Source organism: Macaca nemestrina, chromosome 19 (assembly GCF_043159975.1).
Source record: "Macaca nemestrina isolate mMacNem1 chromosome 19, mMacNem.hap1, whole genome shotgun sequence".
Classification (NCBI taxonomy): domain Eukaryota; kingdom Metazoa; phylum Chordata; class Mammalia; order Primates; family Cercopithecidae; genus Macaca; species Macaca nemestrina.
This window is the reverse complement of record NC_092143.1, coordinates 39271308-39297614: the sequence shown is the minus strand read 5'-3', so window position 1 is coordinate 39297614 and position 26307 is coordinate 39271308. Positions and strand designations below refer to the sequence as shown.

The window sequence follows — 26307 nt, the reverse complement described above, 5'->3', positions numbered from 1 at the left end:
TGGCTGTGGGCGTTACCCAGGCAATACTTTGATAATAAAGAAGACCATGCTGCAGAAGAAGGAGCTGTTTGCCTGGAACGTCCTCAACTGCATTGTCTTACTTTCTGATCATTTCCTCCTTTTGATCAGCTAGTTTTTGTTCACCACATTGTGAACAAGGGAATGGAAAAATTACAGAATGTCAGAATATGTCAAACAAGTTCCCAAGTTCTGAGCCAGTGAGTACTGGGGTGAACAATGCTTTAGTTATACCCTCTTCTTTTGCTTCTGACTACAAAGGGTTGGATATCTAGCAAGCCACCAGAGAAATTTCTGAATGAGCCTTCTTTCTGTCCCAGAGTAGTAACCTCTGCATAATACTAGACGCTGTGTAGCTATAGTGCTGAAGAAATCCTCTGGGGATTGGCTGTGCAGTTGGAAAGTGTCAGTTTGGGGTGAGGGAGTTTATTCTCTCTTGCAAAACACATGTGCTGTGTTTGAGAGACCATGCATTGGATGCACTGGCTGGTTATGAGGGCAGTGTTCTAGGCTAACCTCTTCCACAAGACACTCCCTGTATACTGGGAGTAGGACTGGTTAAGTGTCTGTGATGACCTTCAGAGTTGACAGCAGCTATTACTTGTGGAGATTAGAGATATTTTCTAGTGATATATTATATAGTGGTATATACTACCTATTATATGGCAGTGACCCTGAATATATCTTTATGTATGTATAGGTGTGCATGCAACAACCCTTTTTGGCATTTAACATGAGTGTGAAACAATGTATTTGTATGATTTAGTTGTGAACAGATGTGAACACAGATATTAATGTGCTTACTTCCTCTGTTCCCTCACCAACTCTCTTTCTCACCTCCTAGCTTAGATATCAAAGTATTTTGGTGATGCAAAGCCCAAGAAGCAATGTGGCTGCTGCACATGCACTGCATTTAATTTGTATAGTTTGGGACAGCTTTGGGATCACTTAGAGGATGAAATAAAAAAAACCTGAGATGATAAAAGAAGAAGCAACCATTGGAAACAATTTATTGTTTGAATGGAAAATGCAGTGAATTTTGCTAAAAACCTGTACTTAACACCGTTATCTTGTTAGGGATGCAGGAGCCTCTATTACCACACTAGGTTTGATTGTATTGACAACACACCTGTGGCTTATAATCAATGACCCAGCTCTCAAGCAGTGAAGGTTTGTTTTTCAGAGAGAAAGATACAGTTTTTTTAAAAAAATGTAAACACATCCAGAGGAATAGTTTAATGGGAGAAGATAGGTGAATTTAATAGAAGCATCAATCCCACTCACAAGGCAGAGTGAGGAAACCTAATGGCCATAAAGTTTTTTTCCAAAAAATGTGCATTTTCCCCCTTACCCTCAAATATGACCCTTAATCTAATCTACCTTCTAGAGTGACCAATAATGAATCTGAGAGTGTGTGATGCAAGCCTCAAGGTCTCTATGTTCTATGCTGTTCTGCTTTTGAGGGGGCTTTTACAAATAAGTAGCGCCCACAAATCAATTTTTCAGCTGCTGATTAAAAATAGTAGTGAGGCTGGAAACTATAGATATGACTATATTCAGCCTATCTACTTCTTCAGTGGAATAATTTTTCTGTATATTTAAAATTGTGTAGTTCTTCTGTGACACGTATACCAGCTACTAGATTTTGCTTCGTAACCCCACAAGGCTCTCCCTGTACATTGTGGCGGTGGGTGGGCATCCCCTTTTGACCTTTGGAGTTGATAACAGCCATTACATGTGAAGGTTAGAGCTCTCTCTTTCTCTCTTTTTCCTTTGCTTTTGAGGAAAGCTAATCACATTTGATTTCATCTTCTGAATAATGCCCTCGATCAATGCCCTCCTTCCATGTGGGCTTTTGTAGACTAAATGATACTAACACCTGAGTCATTGTTTACCTCAAACCTTATCCTCTGTCGCCCTGGATAGAACACAGGCTTTTGCAATAAGTAAACAATCACTTGGGATCAGTGAAGCATATTTGGTTGTATTATATGTATTTGTTTGTTTGTTTGTTTTTTGAGACGGAGTCTTGCTCTGTCGCCCAGACTGGAGTGCAATGGCACAATCTTGCCTCACTGCAAGCTCTGCCTCCCGGGTTCATGCCATTCTCCTGCCTCAGCCTCCCAAGTAGCTGGGACTACAGGTGTGTGCCATCACGCCCGGCTATTTTTTTGTGTGTGTTTTTGGTAGAGACGGGGTTTCACCGTATTAGCCAGGATGGTCTCGATCTCCCGACCTCATGATCCACCTGCCTCAGCCTCCCAAAGTTCTGGGATTACAGACATTGAGCCACCTCGCCCAGCCCATATTTTTTTAATCTAGATTATCCTTTACAAGCTTATAGAGTTCACTGAGTAGAACCTAAAGAGAGTGAATACACTTTCTCAAATGGGTTTTTAGTTTTTACTCAGGATATCTATTACTGAGACTTTCTTATTTCCCTCACAATCCAAGCTGAAAGTTGTTGGACATTTTTATCTGAATTGTTTAAGTCAGAGCAACTCCTCCAGAAAAGGTATGTCCAGTTCCAATTTTAGCCCTTCAGTGCTTAGAAGTATTGGGAAGGAACTAGGTACTGATGATGTGTACTTGAACTAAATATATACAGCTATAAATGCTACATATATATTCATGCATCTACACAAAACGTTATTGATGAAAGGGGCAAGACACAAGAGAGATCTAAGAACACAGATAGGGTCAACATTAGAATGGCTGGAATTGGTCTTTTGAAACCAAGGAAATGAGATAATTTGCCTGTAATGTAAACAAAAAACAGAAAACATACAATAACATAATATCAACTTTGAGCTGGCTGTAATAAATTGTCTTTATTGAACAGCCTAAGACTCTACTGAACCCATTAGTCTTGAGTCAGAGCCAATCTTCTGATCTGGTCTAGAAAGATTAATACATGAAATGTCTTGTTACGTAAAATGTTCATTTCACACAGCAGATGAGGAGTTTTGTATGAGAGAAGGGAAGTTGAAAGGTAGAAATAAATGCGTTATACTCTTTTTTCTCTCCTTCTCTTATTGATTTCTCAGCAATTGCCCTCTGTCCAATGGCATGTCACTGACGCAGGACACTGACTTGTCTACATGTCATTGCCATCCCTGGAATTAACAATCTGATACATGGCTGAAAGCTGAAGGAGCACCATGGGACTTTTTTGGTATTCTTGATCCCCTTTTGTGGCACATGGCCTTTTGACCAAAGAATGTGTTAGGACTCTGATTAAAAATAAACCCAGATTTTTAGTTATATGTAGTCTTGAGTTCTATACAGACAAAAAATTTGAAGTCAATGACTTTAGGATTGTGAATCTCCTTACTATGAGAGGAATCAAGATACCAAACTAATCAAGAAGAGGACAAAAGTCTGAGTGGATGTGAACTTAAGAAAAGTGAAACTATAACACACACACACACACACACATTAAAGATATGTGCAAGGTTAAAAGAATTAGCAAACCAAATCTGCTCTATAATTTTTTATTAATAATATAATGAAATAATGAAATGCTAGTACTGGTTTAGCCCTTTGGAGACACTAATCATATCATATAATTAATCTTTATTATTCATTATGAAATTTCAAATAACTCTTCAGAAACAAGATTGTAGGAACAATTCTTGGCATGCTGCTCAGTGTTTAACACAGAAGTATCATGTCTCTGTGGGCCAACTATGGGAGTCTTGAACCTTCATTTGACATTCTTTTCCTGATTTGGGATGTGGCTTTGAGAAGTTTGTGCAAGAAAGTCTTGTCTCACAATTTTAAATGGAAGTATAGTGGTCAGAAATCTAGTATCACAGCCTTTCCAGGATAATATTATACAAAGCAGTGTGAAGCATCCAATGGTTTAAATCCGTCGGTGTAGTTATGAGGCAATGGAGACATCCTGTGAGTTCAGTGTTTCTGGGAAAACTAGGGAATACCTGGTCAGATCCTGACTCCAGCCTAGAAAAAGTTTTATGCTATCAGGATAGTTGTTGGGATGCTAAAGTCACAGAGACAAATGGTAAAGACTGGTAGTGCTATAGAATTTTAGAGAAACGTCAAGGTTTCCTAGCCCTTTAGAAGTAATCCGTGAGAAAACAATGCTACATGCTAGCCTGAAAAACCTAGATCCTGGAACCCACTAGGCTTTAATTCATGATTTGGGGCAAATTCTTCCACTTCTTGTGCTTCCTTTCCTTTATCTGTAGGAAGATGGCTTGGACTAAATCTATTCACTGTCATAGGGTGCTTTATATAAGATAACTCTGGATTGTAAGCCTTATCCTACATTTATCTTTTGCTTAAAAAGAACATTGAGGTCCTCAATTGGAGGAACACTCTGTACAATGGCATGCCATACATACTCCAATTAAGAGGTGCAGAAAATAGCACTCTGGTGGCAAATACGAATAAATGAAGTAATCTTGACTCATGAAGAATGTTCGACTACCCAGTAAGTAGGCAAATTCTTCAGAATTTAATTGGAGGAGGAGGGAGGGGTTAGTTAATTTGTCTCTGAAGATTTCTGTTGTATAGTCAAGAATAGAAAGTATAGACTTGAATTTCTCAAAAATAATAGTATATTTTTATGTGTGTGTATGTGTGTGTACATGCACATGCACAAGTTTTCACTGACAACCTTCTTACAATAGAAGAAAGCATGCTCAAAACAAATAGAAATATCTTTAGTTTCTTAACATTCCAGGACTAACTCCCTGTCTCATCCTTTACACCATGTATTTGTTTATTCGCGGATTTTCTCCGCAATTATTTAGTGAATATCTACTGGGGCTAAAGATGCAGGCACTTTACATATATCATCTCTATTAATTATATATCTTATCTCCTTCAGTACTTAGCACATACCTTGAATAGATAGATGCTCAGTTCATATTTATTAGAATAAATGAAGTAGTAGCAAAACAACATTCAAAGATGCAAATGTGTAAAAGTTGAGGAAGGGAAGGAGATGAGATGTAATGTGGTTAACATGAAGTCAATGCAAAGCCATCAAAACTGTGCCTGGAGTGCTCAGGTGGTCAGGTCAGTCCCTTCAGCAGCAGCTACATCTGATGCCTGTCTCCCGTTGTTTCTATACAGGTATCATTAATAGAAGATAATCTCTTTCTTTAGGCATAAAACCCTTTTGAAGAAATTGCTGACTGTTCTTATTGCAATGCTCTTTGAGTAAGCAATTTCACTTAGAAAAATTGTATAAACAAGTGCTTGACTTCAGCTTTTTTTCTTATCTAATTGATCTAAATGTGAAGTTAAATTAGCTGCTGATGAATAGTTCCTATGCTGTTAAGATTATGATTTTTCCAGAAGAGAGGAACCAGGCTACATTACTATCCTGAGCACTTTTCATTCAGAACTTTAATGGATCTCTTAGAAGCATGGCCAGTTGGTCTTTTTTTAATGGTAACAAGTAAAGGGCACATCAGCTTGTTATCAGAGGAGTTCATTTACAAGGATTCTACAGGTTAATATTCCCTTAAGTAATTTTGCTCATGAATCTCCAAGAATGGCCATGTGCTGTCACATTGCTACTTTTTTCATTGTTAGTAAGCCCCTGAAAAAGCCAGAACAACCATGGTGATTTCACTGCTAGCATTTAGATATTGTTGTCTTTCATCTTAAACAATGAGAATCTGACTTAAGTATTTATCTTGTCTTAAATAATAGTGAAAACAGAATCTTTGCCACCCATTGCCACATTTATGTGTGTTTTTTTTAAATAGGAACTGAAAAAATCAAACAAAACAACAGAAAAAAAATCCCAAACTATGAAGCCACTTTTTTTTTCTTTTCTCTTCTTTTCTTGAGACAGAGTCTCACCCTGTTGCCCAGAATAAAGGAAAAAATGCAATGACACGATCTTGGCTCACTGCAGATTCTGCCTCCCAGGTTCAAGCAATTCTCATCTCTCAGCCACCTGAGTTGCTGGGATTACATGCGTGTACCACCACTAATTTTTGTATTTTTAGTAGAGATAGGGTTTTGACATGTTGGCCAGACCGATCTCACACTCGTGACCTCAAGTGATCCCCCTGCCTCGATCTCCCAAAGTGCTAGGATTATAAGTGTGAGCCACCGTGCCTGGCCAAGCCATTTCTCTTTTTTTCTTGGTTTTCTGGGATTCCCCAAGACCTGATTTCAAGAATTCTGGAATCTGTATTTTCATGTAGACTATTTGTGAAGCAACAATATTTGTTTAAAAAGGAATAGATTAACTACAGACTCCAGGTGAATTTAGGAGGATAGATCTAAGCTACTGGCGCTTATTTAGGAAAGTGAATGTCTTTACTTATTTTTGTAATTATCCCAATGGAAATAATTAACTGAATTTGGTTAGAAACTGAGAACACTACAAAGCAGGTGTCTAACTAATGAAGACAATCTCTAAAGAAAAAAAAAACCTAGAATTTCACATTGAAAAGTGTGGGAAAATGACATAATGTCATAACGTAAGCATCCTTACCTTGTAATCCAACAAGCCTTTGTTGAGCACCTTCTCTATATGCAGGAACTATAAGTAACATAAGACAAATATATACAGTGGACTTTACGCTTAAGGGAGTATAATCTTGTTTGTAAGACTAGATATATAGCTATGAAAAACAGAATTATTTAAAATAGATATACTTTGAGAGAGAGAGAGAAAATCTCACATTGTTGCACAGGGTGAAGTGCATTCGTACAATCATGGCTCACTGCAACCTCTACTTCCCAGGTTCAAGCGATCCCCTCACCTCAGCCTCCCAAGAAGCTGAGACTACAGGTGTACACCACCATGCCCAGCTAACTTTTTGTATTATTTGTAGATATGGGGTTTTGTCATGTAGCCCAGACTGTTCTGGAACTCCTGGGATCAAGCAGTCCTCCCGCCTGTCAGCCTCCCAAGGTGCTAGGATTACAGGTGTGAGCCACTGAGTCTGGCTTAAATATATACATACTATTTTAATATAATCATGTTACAGTATGATTATTCTCTCAGCAATAGACTCCTTCTCCTCTTCAAAGAGAAAAATATTGAGTTTTGATTTCTATAGCGAGAGTTTTGGGCACATGCTCTTGTTGTAGGAAAGGTACAGTATAGGTACAAGCCAGTTTATCTGGGGACAGAACAATGAATGAAATTGCTTAAAGCATCTTGTGCCTCATTATTGAAGCCATCACATATTGCATAGCAAACCTTTCTCAGGTGCCATGGGAAATGTGATGTTTCATGTAAATGTTTCTTATTCACAGACTCATTTAGCTTTATTTTCCCTCTGTCTCAGTTTTTCCTAGGTTGATTTGAGATGCAGTTGCTACAAATGATGACATTGCTACAAAAGCACAGATTTTTTTTTTTTTTTTCAGAAACAGGTTGGATACATGCCCATTACTTGGTGAGAAATCAAAGTATAGTAGAGAGAGTTGAGGCTTTCACATCTAAAAGATCTGATTTTAAATCCAGTCTCTTCTGCTTCTTAGCTCTGTGATCTTAGTATGGTTACTTAGCCTGGGGACTTTTGCCCAGTAAAATTATTTCCCTTGTAGAAAACACTTATATCCACGTATTTAATTTGTTCTGTTATTCAACACTCTCCTCTCCGCTGCCATGCTTGTTATGACTGTTTTCAGATATAATTAATATTAGCAGTAATAGCCCTTAATTCACTTTCCTAGCTGCAAAGAGTTTATTTAATATTTGTGCATCACTTAATGGCAGAAAATCTTTCCAATAATTTTTGTTATCTTTCTTCCACTGCTTGCAGTGTAGGGAATGAGCACTTATCAAAAGTTGAGAGTTATTTAGCTTCAGCTTAGTTATTAGGTACCTGGATAATTTAGGGGCAGATTGAACAGTCTGAAGCAGCTTTGAAATCTGGTACTTTGCCTTGAAGTTCCACCAGAAGTTAGGAATCTCTGTCTTGGACCCTTGACTTGAAACCTTCTTGAGGTCCTCACATTTATATAATGTCCCTGTCTTAATCTGTTTGTGCTGCTGTAACAGCATACCTGAGACTGGGTAATTTATAAGAATAGAAATTGATTTCTCATAGTTCTGGAGGCTGGGAAGTTCAAGAGCAAGGTACTGGCAGGTTGATGACTGGTGAGGGCCTGGTCTGTTTGATTCCAAGAGGGTACCTTTTGCTGCATCCTCTGGAGGAGAGGAATATTGTTTCCACACATGGAAGAAGATGAAAAGGCAAAATGGACCTAAGCTAGTTCCCTCCAGCCCTTTCATAAGGCACTAATCCATTCATGATGGAGAATTCTTCATTACCTAGTCATTTCCCCAAAAGCCTTATCTCTTACTGTCACCACAATAAGGATTAAGTTTCAACATGTATTTTAGAGGAGCGACATTCAAACTATACCAGTCCTCTAGAATAAAGTTTCTACTCTGAGATAAATGAGGTATTATCCAAAACCATCTTGCAAATTAGCAAGATAATATATAATTAAATTTCCTGTTTGGTGATTCTTAGTACACCATCTTGCCAGTTGAATCAAGTGTCTCTTTAGATTGAGCTTGTGGTACCCAAGCACCTACACAATTAGCAGGAAAAAAATTGCCAGATAGAACCCCCTTACAAGACAAATCTCTCCATTCCCCACATTTCTAAACTCCATTTCCCACTTTCTAAACATCAATGGTCATTTCTGATGGGCAGTTTGATTCAGTAGAAGAACGCTGGATTTTGAGATTTAACCATGACTTTTTTTAAAAAAATTTATTTATTATTATTATTATACTTTAAGTTCTAGGGTACATGTGCATAACGTGCAGGTTTGTTACATATGTATACTTGTGCCATGTTGCTGTGCTGCACCCATCAACTCGTCAGCACCCATCAACTTGTCATTTACATCAGGTATAACTCCCAATGCAATCCTCCCCCCTCCCCCCGCCCATGATAGGCCCCGGTGTGTGACGTTCCCCTTCCCGAGTCCAAGTGATCTCATTGTTCAGTTCCCACCTATGAGTGAGAACATGCGGTGTTTGGTTTTCTGTTCTTGTGATAGTTTGCTAAGAATGATGCTTTCCAGCTGCATCCATGTCCCTACAAAGGACAGAAACTCATCCTTTTTTATGGCTGCATAGTATTCCATGGTGTATATGACTTTTATATCTGTCTCTGAATATCTTAGGTGATTTAAAAACTTTGTAGACTGTCCTTGGGCCTTAATTTCTGTCCATGTAAAATGAGGATGTTGAGTCGTGTAAAACAGAAACAACTTGTAAGATCCATTCCAAATCTAAAATTGTATGAGTCAATTATGTACATAGTTTCTAGCACCCAATGTATTAAATGGTTCTGCCTGTTCTTTCTCACCTGGCTGTATGGGGCTGGCCATTGTAGCATGGGGACTCTGCAGCAGAGAAGAAATGAAAGATTCTTCTGTAGTCTCTTTCAGCTAGGAGGAAATCATCTGTGCTTACCTAGACTTAAAGGAGCTGTTCTAAAGCTGCCATTAGGGAACATACTCAGATCAATTTTTTCAAAAAAAATTAACAAAGAACAACTTGGCATTGTAACCTTTCTTAGCAACTTGAATACAGGGTATTAATTAGACAAGGAAGAAAGGGGGCACTAATTATTTCTTAAGTGGAATAATTAGTGTTGCTGAATTTATAAATTAAAGGGCCTCATTAAGGAAAAAATCAAATCATGTTTGAACTATAGTGATATCACTGTGAAATTATAAATTGATTTTTGAAGATTGTACTTTGATCCTATAGTAGATGAAAAATTCTGTTTTAAACCATCTGGATTTACTTAAGGGGCAGGTGATGCATGTAGTTGGTGCAGCATTTTAGAAAGGATAATTTTTTAGCATCTAAGGGTGCAATCTTGTTATGCTGAAAGAAAATCTTATCAAATAATACACTATTTCTAAGAATAGAGTATTTGGCCAGCAGGGTGATACATATTTCATTGGGCACAAGGTATGAATTCAACATCAAAGTAGTTCAAGTTGCAGAAAAGGAGCAGGAACAACATTGAGGAACCCAACCCAGCTAGAGCTGGGCCTTCTATGCCTATGTTATGTTCTCAATATAGCTATACCCTAGCCCTGCCCTTGACTCCATTGCAGGGCTGACTTCACTCCCTGTGTCCCACCACTGAGGGGGTTCAGACCTGGTTTGAGGTGCCAGTGTCCCAACAAATTGGATCAATATTTGCAGATCCTCAACTCTGTATGTTCTGGCTTCAAGGTCTGCTTTCACTGGGGCTGCTGTTTCTTGTTCCTCTTCTCTTTTCTGCCCTAGCGAGCTCATTCTTAGGAGCTGCTGCTAATTATTGATCCTATTCTCATGTTACAAGACATTTTTAGCATATTCCACCCAAAATGCTAAAACATGACAGAATTATACCTTGGAAATTTAGAATAAGAACTTGGGATTAAAGTTCAGAAATAAAATCATATTTGAAAGTCTTGGAAAAAAGCTATCTCCCTAGTCCATGCTTTGGAGAAACAAATAATGCTGCCTTTTAGTTCCTTAAGGAGTCACATGTCTTTGGATGAGGATCTAAGATTGACTCCCTAATAGCCAAGCCAAAGAAGCTGCATGCTGCATGCATGTACATTTTCATCTAACATACATTGAGTGGTGTTCTGTGCTAAGTGTACTTTCATATGTCTTAATATTCAGAGATGTAAAAATGAATAGGAAATATCTGTTGCTATTGTAGACCATGCAGTCAGTAGAGGAAACAGGCAAATAAAATCACAATAATTTATATGCTATAATAAAATTATTTAGAAAACACCAAGAAACTCAGAGCAGTGCCTTTCAAGTTTCTTTTGACATATAATTGAAATAAAAGGAATCAACCCAAATGTCCATCAGTGACAGACTGGATTAAGAAAATGTGGCCCATATACACCATGGAACACTATGCAGCCATAAAAAAGGATGAGTTTGTGTCCTTTGTAGGGACATGGATGCAGCTGGAAACCATCATTCTTAGCAAACTATCGCAAGAACAGAAAACCAAACACCGCATGTTCTCACTCATAGGTGGGAACTGAACAATGAGATCACTTGGACTCGGGAAGGGGAACATCACACACCGGGGCCTATCATGGGGAGGGGGGAGGGGGGAGGGATTGCATTGGGAGTTATACCTGATGTAAATGACGAGTTGATGACTGCTGACGAGTTGATGGGTGCAGCACACCAACATGGCACAAGTATACATATGTAACAAACCTGCACGTTATGCACATGTACCCTAGAACTTAAAGTATAATAAAAAAAAAAGTTTTATAAAGCTATATTGACCGTAACTACATGCAGTGACTAATACTTTTTTATATTCTATTCTGTATTTTATTTTAAAATAAAATAAATGCCTTAATGAAGAAAGTACTATAATCATATTTCCGTTTTATAGAGAACATTTTGGTAAAACTTATAGGGCAGGTTTTACTGAGATAAAACTGGAGTCAGAGAAACCATTTGTGGACTATTGAAAGTATTTGGGCTAGAAACTTTTGGAAGTGAACCAATACTCTGGTGTTATAATGATGACATATTAGAGAGATATTTTGGAGACAGCCAACAATGACCAATTTGACCTGGGAGATTATAGAAATTAAGAAGTTGAGGATGATATCAGGGTTCTGCCTTGGGTCTATGGGTAGACTGATGGTGACTTTAATGGAGATAGGAAACACAGGAGACAGAGTAAATTGAAGGGGAAGCAGAGAGCTTGATTCCACTGTTACATAACTTGTACCTGTAATACTCAGGTGGCTGTGTAGGAGGTAATCCAGAGGTGCATATCAGTCACCTTGACTTCTAAGACTGTATTCTTCACTCTTATATTGTATGTTATTCATTATTTCATCAAAATCATATTACCATGTTTTTAAAATTATGCACAAATAAAATTTAGATTATTCCATAGTATTCCATAATATAGGCATATTATAATTTTATTTAATCATTTCTCTAGTTTTGCACATTCATTTCAAATTCTTCACCATTACACATGATGCTAGGATGAATGTCTTTGTGCTAGATCCTTCTTACACCTGATACATCCCTTAAGACAGATTCTCAAAGACAAAATTCTTGAGTTAAGAGCATGAACGTACTAAAGGCTCGTGATAAATATCAGCAATAGTTTTCCAGAAATGCGGTACCGATGTTTACCGCTTACTCTAAATTTATAGGATTGTCCATCTTACCATATTTCATGCAAAAGAGAAGGTATTACGAGAAACAGACTGGTGAGAAATGTTATCATTTTTTAAATTGCATCTTTTATTATCAGAGGGATGTTTTATATTAATTATATTTTTATGTGATGGTTAGACAACTGTACTTCTGTGAATTATCTATTACATGATTTGCCGATCTTCCTTTTGTATCTTATTTATCTCATTGAATGTTATATGGTATAGCTTATTGTATATTATGTAGCGTGTGTTTATATACTTTAAGTATATTATTTTTGTTACATTAGTGTCAAATAGACTTTAGTCTTTTTTTTTTTTTTTTTTTTTTTTTTGAGAAAGAGTCTCGCTCTGTCGCCTAGGCTGGAGTGCAGTGGCGTGATCTTGGCTCACTGCAAGCTCCTCCTCCCAGGTTCACGCCATCTCCTGCCTCAGCCTCCCGTGCAGCTGGGACTACAGGCGCCCGCCACCGCGCCCGGCTAATTTTTTTTTTTTTTTGTATCTTTAGTAGAGAGGGGGTTTCACCGTGTTAGCCAGGATGGTCTCGATCTCTGGACCTCGTGATCCGCCCGTCTCGGCCTCCCAAAGTGCTGGGATTACAGGCGTAAGCCACCGTGCCCGGCCGACTTTACTCTTTTATGACTAGTCTTTTCTTTTTATTTATGTCATTTAAAAAATTTGGAGTTTTAATTTTTTATGAAGTAAACATCTATTACTTTATTATTTCTTTCATGAATTATTCAGATGTTATTTTTCTAAAACACCTTCCTTCATTTTCCTAGTTTCTGTGTGTTTCATATGATTATTGTAATTTTTCCTGTTTCTCTCTTCAGTTTGGAGCTCCTGATGGTGTATGATATAACAACATTTCAAAATCTCATCCTCCAAATCAGTCAATGGGCTTCTATACATTTACTACAGAAATTTTCATTGCACTGAATTTTTGTCTTGGCTTTTCTTTAGCTGGAACAGCACCAACTCCTTCCTGTATATGTATCTAAGCAAGCTCATCTGTCAATTAGCACTTCCTCTAAGAATTGCTTTTCTGATCACTTAAAATTCCCCTACCACAATCACTTATTTTCTTACTTAAAATTTTATTTGCCTTACTTTTAATATATTAAAATGTCATTTTAATTCTGTTTATTTCCTATGTGTCTTCTCAATTACATGTAAATTTCGTCTGACTAGAAACTGTATAGTCAACTTGTTTTTGAACTTCTCAATAGCAGCCCGACTCTGGGCACTCAAGGGAACATAGGATTCACTGAACTGAGGCTGAACGATGAATGTCACATAACCCCTGTAATCATTAGAGACCTCTGTGCACCAAGGAGTGACAGTTCATACTGAACTTCCCTCAGAGGTGAGGGTGCAATCCTGGCATGGCTTTGCTAAAGCTCTTTGTGTGAATCATTTTTTTCCCCTTTATCTCAGCAGTAATTTAAATCTGCAGCAACACCTGAAACACATTCATGAATGAGTAATGTCAAACACGATGACATCGTCTCACCTGTAACCACATTCCTGTGGAGACCATTCTCTGCAGTGGGGAGGAAGAGTCCACAGTTCTCCAGGGGTAGTTAAAGATCACAAAAAAATTCCACAACAGAAATGAAGGTGGCAAAAGCTTTTGTTGCTGTCCCTGGGGTGGCGTGGCGGGGTGAAGCCCCTGTGTAGCAGGAGAGTTGACTGTTCAGAAAATACTCATAGGCTTGTTTTTAAAGTTGCCAAGTCTTCTTTTTATGCCTACATTTGTATGCGTGATTCAGAAATGGACTTTGTTTCATTTGGAAAATTAGCAGAAATGCATGACAATTATAAACAAGACGAAAAGTACATATTTGCATAGTCTACTCTGACAATTAAACTATTTCATTGCATTCATATTTGACAAAGAGGCCTTTCACAATCCCCAAGGAAAAGAGTCCATTTTGGGGTAACATACACAAGCAGTAATAATGAAAAGAGAGATATAAACCAGTGTTTACAAAAACATGAAGAACTAATCTTAATTAATGGGTTCTTCAAATAATTAGTTTGTGGAATAGCTGTCTACATAATAATGAAACACATAACCAAAACTCAGAGTTCTTGAAAACCAGAAGTTTTTGTAGAAGCTCAGATGCCTTCTACGATGATAAACAGTGCATAGAGCAAAGGAAAATTAAATGTGAATGGCTCATAACCATTGCATAAAATTCCCTGAAAAATCAAATGTAGAGGATAAACAGGAACGCACTTGTCTGGGTGCTCCATTTTCTTATCTTGATAAAGTGGATGTGTTGTATGAAATAGCCAGCAAGCCTTCATTTTGAAATTACACACTTTTATTTTTATTTATTTATTTATTTTGGAGACAGTCTTGTTCTGTTACCCAGGCTGGAGTGCAGTGGCATGATCTCAGTTCACTGCAACCTCTGCCTCCGAGGTTTAAGCAATTCTCCTACCTCAGCCTCCCAAGTAGCTGGGACTACAGGTTCCCACCATGACATCTGGCTTATTTTTCTATGCCTGGGCCTCCCAAAGTGCTGGGATTACAGGCGTGAGCTACTGCACCTGGCCTGAAATTACACACTTTTAGAGCAGCTATTTTATTCCTAGCTTCCAAATAAGATCCTATTCCAAGGGAACAGTTCCACAGTTTAAAAACACTCAGAGGATGAAGTGATTCTATATAACCAATTGGTAGTGGTAGTAGTGTTAGTAGTAGTGTTAGCAGTAGTATCATTAGTAGTAGGAGGAGTAGTAGGAGGAGTAGTAGTAATTAGTGGTATTTTTCAGGGAGGAATGTAAATTCCTTGAACTCGGAAAGTCAAATCTAAAGTCTAACCTAGCTAGACCGAATGAATGAATGATCTTTTTCTTTCAAGTAATTCCAGTCATCTGTAAGGTTTTTTAATATGTAATTATTTTTGTGTAGTGCTTGGTTTAGTTGACAGTTGTTTTCCTCTTTTAAAACTACCTCTTCACTTATTGCTTCTGCTAGCTATAATAGCCATCTTAGTAGTAGAAAAGAACATTTGTTTGGGGTATACTATGTCCCAGGAATCATGCGGAGCATGATATATAGATAACACACATGTGTATGCATATGTATGTGTATGCTTACGCAGATATAGGTAGATTCTTATTCAATCCTCACCACAAACTTTTATGTTGTTTCTAGACATCTGGCATACAGTAAGAACTCAATATTAGCCAATATTAATAATGTTATTTTCCCATTTCACAGGTGAGAAAACAGAGGCTCTGGGAGCCTATGTAACTTTTCCAGGGGGCAAAACAGCATCCATATCCAAATCATTCTGAACCACTATTTCAGAACATTTCCCATCTGCCAGATTACCAAACAACAGTGATGGAGTTTTTAGGATGTTTCCCCTATTCAAAAGACCTGTATTAAATTCCAGTTTTAAGATCTTAACAAAGATATAGCCTATTTTTTGCCCTCAGACATGATTTTAAATTTAGACCTTGTGATGGAATGTCATTAGGGGATTTTGGTAATCCTCATATTAGTTTTTCAATCAGTAAATGATGTTTTTTCTTGAGTAATATTTCCCTAGTCATTTATTTTCATTCCTCTTCTGTTGGTCCAATAGGCCTTTTGTGAGTATAATGAGTTTTGAAAGAAATGGCGTGATATATTAATTAACCAAGCTAATTATCTTGGTGAGCCTTGATTTTTAAACCCCAAGGTGTATACATTATTTCTGAAAATGTGTGTTGGGAGACCTTGGTTGAGATGGTTTAGGCAGAGGGAACAGCAGCCAAGTAATACACAGCAGGAGAAGCAACTTTTGATTTTAGAAATTAGGGAAAGAGATTGTTGGGAATTTAATTCCTGGTGCTGTTTTGTTTCCCATATATAATTTCTGATACATTACAACTGCACACATAGTTTGTACACATTATACAACATGTATCATGTATCAAAAATCACCTTTCACCATAAACTCAATGTCCTCACTGAAACTAACTCTCCAGGCTAGTACCTATCACAGATACCATTACAGAAGTAGCTCTGGTTTTTGATGCCATAAATTGTAGCTACTTAAAAGCCAGTAGTTTAACTCCAATTTGAAGAACAAAATGAAGCAGAAAGGATAGAGTATCTAAGGTGAGATGTATGATGTTTTATTTCATCAGTAGCAAATTACATCGAATTCAGCTGAAAATGTCTTTCTCATATTTTCTTAATAGCACTTTCAATTGAAATAGACATATAGCAGAAAGATTCTTAAATGGCAACAACTATTGATCATGTTCTTTGCTTCCTGTCTAATGTGCTAAGCAGTGATTTAGTGCTTTGCAGCAGGTATGGCTCTGCCCTCCAGCAGCCTGTTTTCTATGAGACTTACTGAAGGTGTGCGAACACCGATGAGATCCTGGACATCAGGACCAAGGATGAATGGATCTTGTGGGAAGGGAGAGGGAAAAAAAAAGGTAAATTACAGGAGACCAGAGAGGGAGTCTGGATGATGACATTTCCCAGCTCTTCAGTGCACAAGAATGGTATATTGTTTTCAGATGTATTGAAGCTGCAGCAGTCTCCTTCTGCAAGGCCTTGCTATGTGTTTGGACAGAGCTAGCACCAACAGCGGACACACCAACTTCCTTTAAGATCTTTCCAATGCAAGGGAGGGCAAAGTCAAGCTGTTTTGTTTTGTTTTGTTTTGTTTTTCCCTCCCTCCCTCCCTCCCTCCCTCCTTCCCTTCCCTTCCTCCCTCCCTCCCTCCTTCCCTTCCCTTCCCTTCCCTCCCTCCCTCCCTCCCTCCCTCCGTTCCTTCCTTCCTTCCTTCTTTCTTTCCCTCTGTTCCTCCAGCTTTAATGAAGTATGATCTGAACAAACACTGTCTATATTTAAGAAGAAGAATGTGATGTTTCTATCTATAGTTTGTTCTGGCCTCATTCTTTGAGGCTTATTGCAATGCTTTCTACTCTTTCAAATATTCTGTTGCAATGAATGGGATTCTAATAGGTTACAACCAAAAGAACCCTTTTTCTCTTTACATTTTGTTTGCATATGAAAATAATACACATTTGTAAAAGTTTAGCCAATATCTAGTTTTGAAAGTAAAAAGTAAATGTTTTCCTTTCCTCCCCGCCACCAATCATGTTCCACTGCCCAGAGTTGACCCTTGGCAACCCTGGAGGGTGTTCTTCAGGGGGCATTCAGTATGGCACATGCATCCATGGGCATACCACTCACATCGTGGTCTATGTGAGGGGCTCTCCCTGGCACCAGGCAGGACTCAGCCTGTATTGCTAAGCATGAAAGCCTAGAATAACATTAACATCTGTGGAGCCAGCAGGAGCTTTGGAGACCTCTGTCTTAGTTCTGTCACCAACTTGCTTTATGATGTTATGTGTGCCATTTGGCTTCCCTATTTTTTTCTGCTAATTGAGGCATTAGGAGAAGACAAGTCTTCATGTTTCTGAAGACATTGGAAAGGAAGATTTCTAAAGTCTTTCCAGGTCTAAAATTCATAGATGTGCTGTGTATCTTTGTAGTAATTTGTTGCTTTGTAGCCACAATCCATAAACCAGGCTGTTGACACATAGCTCTCCAGATTTCATGATCTAACAAGAGAATTAATTTTTATTTATTATTTCAGTTCTTCCAAATTACTGTTTTCTGGTTGCAAATTAAGCTACTATTGCAGAAGGATTTTCCTTTATAAGTGCCACCTGTTTTTTTTGTTTTTGTTTTTGTTTTGTTTTTTCATGGAAATCTATACTGTAGTTTGCATGGCTATTTCCAGTATTTATAGAATGTGTTGGTAAAAATCCCTTTAGTAAGAGTATTTCAGCAAAGATTTTATTTGAGCCATCAGGTTTCTGTCAGCTTTCTGCAGGTAAACTGGATAGAGAAGGTGAGATGTATTCTCTGGACTTTTTTCCTTCCAGGGACTTCTCTTCTGCTTTCAGCAGCCTTCCCACGCACATGTGAAAATATGTAGGGAATGAGTATATTTTGGAAATGAGTTTTCCAGGCATAGTCAAGTCAAGCTGTGTGTTCTTAAGTGTATGATCCACATGGAAGTATAAATGATAGCTTCGGCTATAAGTTCAAGTGCATTTGAGGAATTTTGGGGCAAAAGTGTCTCCACATAGTGGAAGCTTGGTAAGACCAATACATATTAATAGCCAGAGATCGTTCAGGACTGAGGATAGCCATTCATCACAAACTATGTCATTTCCTGGGTGTTAGTTGTGTATTCTCTGCCCTGTGTGTATAGGGAAGAACATGTGTATCCACCCTCCCTGGAACCACTCAGCTCTGGCTGTGTACACACAGGGTGAGCCCACCTGAAGAGTCACTCTGTACTTCCATTTTATCTAGTTGGAGTTCATTTTTGTAGTGGCTTATAACCAGAAGCCAGTTTTGCACTCCCAGCATGTATTTGGCAACATATGCAGACATTTTTGGTTGTCACACTGGAGAAGTCCTACCTGCCAAATAATATATAAGGTACACAATTAAATTTGAATTTTCAATAAACAATAAATAATGTTTAGTATATCTCAACTATCACATGGAACACATTTCTACTAAGAAATTAGTCATAGTTTATCTCAAATTTAGCTGGATGTCTTGGATTTTTATTGGCTCATTCTGACAATCCTATGTTAATAACGTGGTAGGTGGAGGCTATGGAGGTTGCTAAATGTTTTACAGAGCACAGGTCAATAAAGATTTATCTGAACCAACCTGTCCATAGTGATGAAGCTGAGAAATTCTGGATTATCATAATACTTTGTATGATAACAGAGTACATAGTCATGCAAAAAGCAATATGGATTTCTAGAGAAAACTGACAGCACTTATAAAAAAGGTACTTCTAAGGTAGGAGTTACATTTTCAACAAAGAAACAGAATAATTTTTCAGAAGCTAAATAATAAGTTAAAAGTCAATTCTCTTGTTGGATCACTAAATCTTTGACGCTGTGTGCACCTCCCTGGGTCCTCCATCATTTGATTTATTTTATAAGGACAATGAGCACCTTCCTTTCATGAAAGTCTGGCATACAGTGTATATCTAATTGATTATTATTGATTGATTCAATGAATAAAACAATTTCTTGGGTTGAGAAACTATTAAGTACTAACCTTTCACACATATTGCTTCCAATTCAAACAAGGAGAGTCTTATACCAATTTTTCATATAGAGAGACTGAGACTTACATTACAATATGCCAGAAATTATAGCACTAGTGCAGAGCAAAGGTGGAATTTGGTTAGAGCATGTTTCTTCCCTAAGGTTTCTATGCTTTCCCCACCAGAAACAGAAGGCCCAGGCAGCAAAAGATCTGTAATAGGGGAAGCATTGTTCTCTCTATGAGGATCGTGTGTCAGATCTTCAGGTTGTTTGCTCTCCCACAGACATTTCTTCCATGACTATATTTCTGTTCTTTCCCCATTTCTCAGTAATGAAACAGTGACTGCATATCCCTTTGGAGGTAGGTGGATCTATTTCCAAAGCTCTACCTGCTGGGAGACATCCACTACCTTCTCATGCTTCTTCTGTCGATCATCTGGTGAGCACATCAGGATGGGCACAGAAAGGACAGTTGTGACAGTCTTGGGCTCCTGGGGAGCCTGGCAGAGGCTTACCCTGCCTACAGACACTCCAATTTAGTAGCAATCATTGGACATTTTTGCCCTAATAAATTTTAAAATAAAGAAATTTGCATCGTTTATTTTAAATTTGTGGGTAGGATTTCACACTCTAGTCATTTGCGTTTGCTGATGAGTGGAATAGCTTCCACCTTTTATGCTGCTGTGCAGTCTGAAGAAACCCAGGTTGGCATCTGCTCTTGTCACATGCAGGAGTGTGCAGAGCTCCAAGGAGACTCATGGTCTCTTAGGATGAAGGAAAGAGAAGAAATGCAGCATCCTGAGTCCCAGGCAAAAGTTTTGTGGCCAAGCATCATGGTCACTTGTCACATTAGGCAAAATATTAGTTATTCTTCATATCCATCTTTTTTCGCAGCTCACCTAAGTCAGAAATTGTCTGTTGTATTCATTATTACACTTCCCTCAGCATACTACACTGTCTTACACATAGCGAACATTGAGTGTATTCGCACTTGGAGTTTATACAGCGTATTTTGCAGAAGTTTGTCCCCTCCATTACTAAAAGTCTTACCATCTTCTCGCCTTTCACATCCATGTAAGAGTAGAACATCTTGTTACAGATTTTGTGTGTGTGTGTATGTGTGTAAAATGTTATACACACTTTTAGACTTCTACATTCATGTATGCTATCATCTGGTTCTCAAACCAAAATTATAAAGTAATATTTCCATTCTGAAGATGAGGGAACAGAAACTTGGTATATAAACAGGCACATCCCCAAGCTGCAATAGTTTATGAGAGGCAGGATCAACTTGGAACCTATAATCTCTTGACTTCTTTCCAAGGGATTTTTTTTCTCTGCTTTATAGGTCATGAACACTTAGAAGGACCCTCAAATGTTGCTTCACCATTATGGATCTTAATATGTAAAATCAGAATGTATGTTTTTTTAAGCCAACAAACATATAGCTAGGCACAAAAGAGAGATCTAATTCTATTTTCCTCAAATTTCTGGTTTTGCATCCTCTAACTGAAATATATAGTTTGAACAGATTCAAAGAAATTGTTTGACCAGAGGAAGGTGGTTTTAACTTGAGAATAAGAGAACCAGAAGGAATTAAGAATTCATACTTGCTTTTCTTTCTGAGATGAAGACAGGCTACCAGGGTCTTTGTCCTGCTTTAAGCATTGGTTGTCAGTGAATGTTATCATCTTGCCATATTCAGAGTGTCTCATAGATTCAAAGACTGCCCTAGTTCAAGGGGACTTGGGGAAGGGAGGAGAATACTTGAGTTATTTACCAAGGACACTGGTCAAACTTTAATAGGAGTCATAATGCAACTGAGCACCATATTATAATCAAGCAACTCTATTCTATTTGGGCATATCCATGGATCTATTGAGGGTAGAGTGACTGGAAATATACTTAACCTACTTATGCCATCATATGGATATGCTGCTTTTTCACCAAATCTTTGGAAGGTGTCTTGCAGATGCATGTCTGGGAGAAGTGTCACAGACTGCACCACTGGGACAGCTAATGTCAGACACAAATCTGTGTATCAGCTTTAATGCTGCCAGTGTAGTGCTATGTGTTAACTATTCAACTCCTCAAATTCTTGGCATAAATGCCCATAAGTCAAAATCAAATCTGCTTTATGAGGTGCACAGATTGCCTGCCTGGTAGAGCACACATGCTCATTCAGTTACGTGTGAATAAGAACCCACTTGGTCTATTAATTACGCCTCAGAATCAACGTGAAGCTCTATGTAAGTGGCTGGTAGATGAATAGATGGCTCACAGAGTGAAGTATAGTAATTGTCTTGAGGTTCTTGATGTGCAATTTAGTAAACTGAAATATAGTATTGTTCAGCCTAATAACAGAAAATCCTCTATCTGTGCTGAAGGGTAGCAGTTGCATGAGTCACTCTCATGTTCAGTAAAACAAAAGGACAACTCAACCAATTAGAAAGCTTGGATGCTACATTGCCACATGCTAACGCTATTAATAGGATGACTGCACATAAGCTGTGACTGAAATTATATAGTCAAGTCTTCTAATGGCAGTTACCGATAGTGAGAAAGGGTAGTATATGTGTAATCCCAATTCATATTTACTTGATGTACAATGCAAGTTGATGGAAGAAGAAACACCTAGTTCTAATGGGCAGTGCATTTTATTTAAGGCACCATCATTCCTCGCTAATATCAGGGGTTTAAGAATGTATGTGTAGGTGAGGGGGAAACTTGTTGCGATCTCCTGCTGCTAATGCCTTTATCTGTGATCTCATGCTCCACTTATGGGTGGTACATTATTTACTTTGGTGTGTTCCTGTCTACTCAAAAAATGTAATGAAATTCATTTTGTTTTATAGAAAGAAAGACCAAGAAAATAAAATATGGAAAGACCATAAAGTTGACTTCCATCTTCTACTTTTTTTCAGGATTGGAATCAAACTATGCAATACCAATAGCATCCTGTTTCTGGCAAAAAGGAGGAAGAATATAATGTTATGTCCCTTTAGGATCTTCTTCCAATCTTATACAGATGTTATTTTTCTTTGCAAAGGAAGCTGTTTACCTTTCATTCATTTCTCTGTGGTGAAGCCAGGACCAGTACTAGGCTAAACTGAGAAGTGATGAAATTAGACTTTCCCCTCTGTTCTTCCTTGGAATGACCATCAGGGATTTCACTATGGGAATGAGATATGTGGCAGGCACTGACCACAGGTACACTCCCAATATATGTGTGATCGAGGTTGAGTCATTTTCTTTCTAAACCTCAATATCCTTAACTATGAAATGAAAGAATAACATGCCCATTCATAACAGAGGGTTATTGTATCAATGATTTCTGACTTGGACCATATGGAATCTCATGGAAAGCAGAGGGGATGATGCAGATATAGTTTGAAGAAAGCACATCAGATGGTTCTAACATGTACTTCCTCATCCTCAAATGACCTATGTCAGTGGTTCTCGCAGTGTGGGACCAATGGGAGCTTGTAAAAATGCAAATCTTGAATCAGAAACTCTGAGGGTGAGACCTAGCAATGCATATTTTAACCTCTGTATTATTTTTATTTTCATGAACAATCACAACAAAGTTTGAGGACCACTGGCCCAGATGTGGATCCAAGAATGTGGTCACCTAACCACCTGTGTCAGTATCACCAGGAGCTTGTTACAAATGAAAATTCCTGTACCCAAACCAGCCCTACTAAATCATAATATCTGAGACTAAAGCCCAGGGATCAATGTTTTGACAAACTTCAGGAAATTCTAAAACCTGTTCATACTTACAAAGTTAGTCTAGAACCACTGTTCTAGAAAAGTGGTTGTTAAAACTAAGTGCACATTAAAATCGCGTGTGGGAGTTTTTAAACAATATCAGTGTCTGGGCCCCAACCATAGACCAATTACCTAGATTCTAATATCCAGTCCGGATTAAAAATTACTAGACTAGATTATCTTTAAGACCCCTTTCAGATTCAGGTTCCATGATTTTCACAATTTTGTATTGTTTGCTAAATGCATATTTTAATTCTCAATTCATAGCATGCTTTTCAATCCACACCATAGTTGATTTGTATCACATAGTACCCTACCTACTGGTAAATTCATGATAGGCTGGTAAATTGTCATTGGCTAAATCCATCACCATTTACAATACTATGAGCTACAAACAACAGGTGCAGCCTGAGAAGCTCATCTCTAAACCGTACCTTCAGAAAACGTGGTCCAAATAGATCTTAACTCCTATACCTAAGGCATCCTCGTCTTTCCATTGTGGTGTTGAATGACACTAGACTTCAGGTTTCACTTACTTCAATACTCTTTGCAACAGAATTAGGATGGTAATGATGATAATTATTATTATTATCTTTGAGACAGGGTCTCACTCTGTTTCCCAGGCTGGAGTGCAGAAGTGCAATCACAGCCCACTACAGCCTTGAACTCCTGGGCTCAAGGGATTCTCCCACCTTAGCCTCCAAGTAGCTAGGACTACATGTGTGCACTACCATACCTAGCTAATTTTTTAAAGTGTTTTTTTTTTTTTTTTTTTTTTTTTTTTTTTTTTTTTTTTTAAGAGGTAGAGGTATTGCTACAGTGCCCTGCCTGGTTTCCAACTCTTGGTCTCAGGTGATCCTCCTGCCTTGGCCTCCCAAATCACTGAGATTACAGGTGTGGGCCACCACACCCAACCTCAGATTTGTAATTATTTTCCTTGCTACTTCTAATTTTTTTAAAAGCATAAGTCAGTGGGCAGCAGGTTTTGGAGGTCAGACCCGTAAGAATTATTTCTTGCAGCTTCCAGATCCCCATCCTAATGATGAACACCTGTGCTAGGCTTAGTCAAATTATACTGTTTCCCAGTAAACTCTGGTCTTCAAGGAAGCTGAAACCAGAGGAGCTCTAATAATACATGTTTTTAACCTGTGGTTTGGGATTGAGCCAATGGCATCAAACAGAGAGCAGCTAAAATGAGCTGTTGCAAGTGAAGGTTTATCTAAAAAATAGTTAATGAAAAACTTTGAGAGCTGCAGGGATGCGTGACAGATTGGCAACTCACTTTGAGAAAGAGACTATTCCCAGTTCCAAGTCCCAGACACACAGCCTGCGGGTAAGTCATCAGAAATAAAATAAGTGGGGAAATGGGACAGGGGAAAAACAGTACCCTCTAACATCTATCAACCATGCAAGCCAAAGCTAGTGATGAAGTTAAATAGACAACAATCCTTAGTGTTTATTTTCTGTTCAGTGAGGTTGCCAACCTGAGCTTCCAGAGGACTAACACCACAATTAAAGGTAGGCAGGTTCAGGGGAACACAATGAAAGATGGACCAAAACAGAGTATTTTGATGTTTAGATTGAAATCTACTATTGGCTAGGAAAGCGGTGTTTATTGTGTCTAAAGACAATAATACTATTATACATCCAGCAATTATGGTCACAAGGCCACTCAAACAAGTAGTGGTTTGTTTTGGTTGGAGAGAAAGAACCAAGGCTTTGCTTGCAGTATTGCTGGGTATATGGGTTTGGTTTTGTTGCAGTTTAGTGGGCTGTGGGCTTTTGCAGCCACCCTCAAAAGGATGAAGAAAATTTTAAACAGCTTCATGGTTGGTAACAGGAGTCCCCTGATCCCTTCAGGAAAACCAAAGATACTCAGGCCAGTAATTTAATCAGGAGAAGATTTATCAGTTGGAGTGACAGTTTTAAAGGCACAAACTCTCTGTGTGATTCTAAGCAGATATCGAGTCCAGTTGAGAAGCCAGTCAAACGGATAATTCTCGGAGTTCTCTACCAGCTATTCTGAGTCTGAGATCTGCCTTCTTATTCTGGCAAATCAGAACCAATGTTATTCTCCCAGATTTGGGGCATCATATCTATTATGGGTCATGGCGCCCCCTGAAGTCAAAGGCCTTTCATTTCCATCTTCTACCTGGATTCCTGCCTGGTTATCTACTCTTCTGTTGAATGCAACCTATTCTACAATCCAGAGCTCAAACTATTCCACAACCCAGAGCTCTCTGGCCTCTCAGAGAAAAGGTAAGATTTCTAAACCTTTCCACAGATTCACATAAGTCAGGATATACCTTTAGATAGAAAATGTTAAGCTTCAGGCCACCCTCCCTGCTGAGTTCTAATGAGAATTCAGAGGCCAGCTTTCAGTGCATTCTGAGGAAGGAAAACGGTTCTCCTCTGTTGGCCCAGGAAACACACTATCAAATGCAAGCACCAATACTGAGGCTGATGAGTTGTATGATTCCAGGCAAACTGTAAATCCTTCCTGGGGTTCTCTATGCATTTCCCTTTAAAGTAGAAAAGAAAATAAATGCCTCCCTATTCTGCATGCTATTTGGGCAATAAAGTGCTACTGATTTGTGAACTTCAATAATAATAAAATAACATTTGAAAAACCTGCACCACCACCCCTACCCTCCCCCCCCGAAAAGACTTCAAACGTTTGATGAAGCTAGGGCTTCAAGCAAATTCGAAAAAAAAAAAAATCAATAATTTGAGCTCCTCCTAATTTTCCTGACAATCAATTTTCTCATAGGATGCTTATTTTCAGCTTTACAATCTGCCAACTAGCTCCTCCAAACCTCATTTGTGACCCCTTTACAGGGGAAACCTAGAGGTTAATTAACAGATGATTGTTAGTTCCTGAAAGTCGCCCTGTGATTTAGTCCCGAGGTGGCCTAAGCATCTCCATCCCTTGTTAGGAAAAGACTCTCTGGTTCAATATTAATTTCTGTAGCTTTTACAATTCTCATTGGGATTAACATTTAATCAACAGAGCAGTTTCCTTTTTATTTCATTATAGAAAAGTTTCAATAAAATAGAATGGTGCATTATACTGTAATGAATGACAAACACTGGTAAATTTTCATTTAAAAATCAGTAGGTTGAAACAAGCAGTTGTTTCATAACGGTTGGGTCATCTCAATTTAATGAACAGTAACTAAAAACACATTAAATAAATGCCTGAAATGAAAAGGGAGGCATAGTTAT

The 26307-nt window shown here is 38.2% G+C and overlaps 1 protein-coding gene across 10 annotated transcripts in view; it reads left to right on the top strand.

The window, feature by feature from the left end:
* LOC105489423 (DCC netrin 1 receptor) overlaps positions 1-26307 on the top strand; it is a 1213781-nt gene that overhangs the window by 31492 nt on the left and 1155982 nt on the right. For 8 of the 10 annotated variants that reach the window (XR_011616876.1, XR_011616875.1, XM_071085316.1 and 5 more), the window contains exon 1: positions 23893-25341. The exons of 1 other annotated variant lie outside the window; for it this stretch is intronic. Coding sequence is in view for 7 of the 9 variants with exons in the window: in XM_071085316.1 (XP_070941417.1) it covers positions 25191-25341 (151 nt within the window). In the remaining 2 variants the exon portion in view is untranslated. Of the gene's footprint in view, positions 1-23892; positions 25342-26307 lie in introns of those variants that run through there. One more of the 10 variants, XM_071085313.1, reaches the window with a different exon arrangement.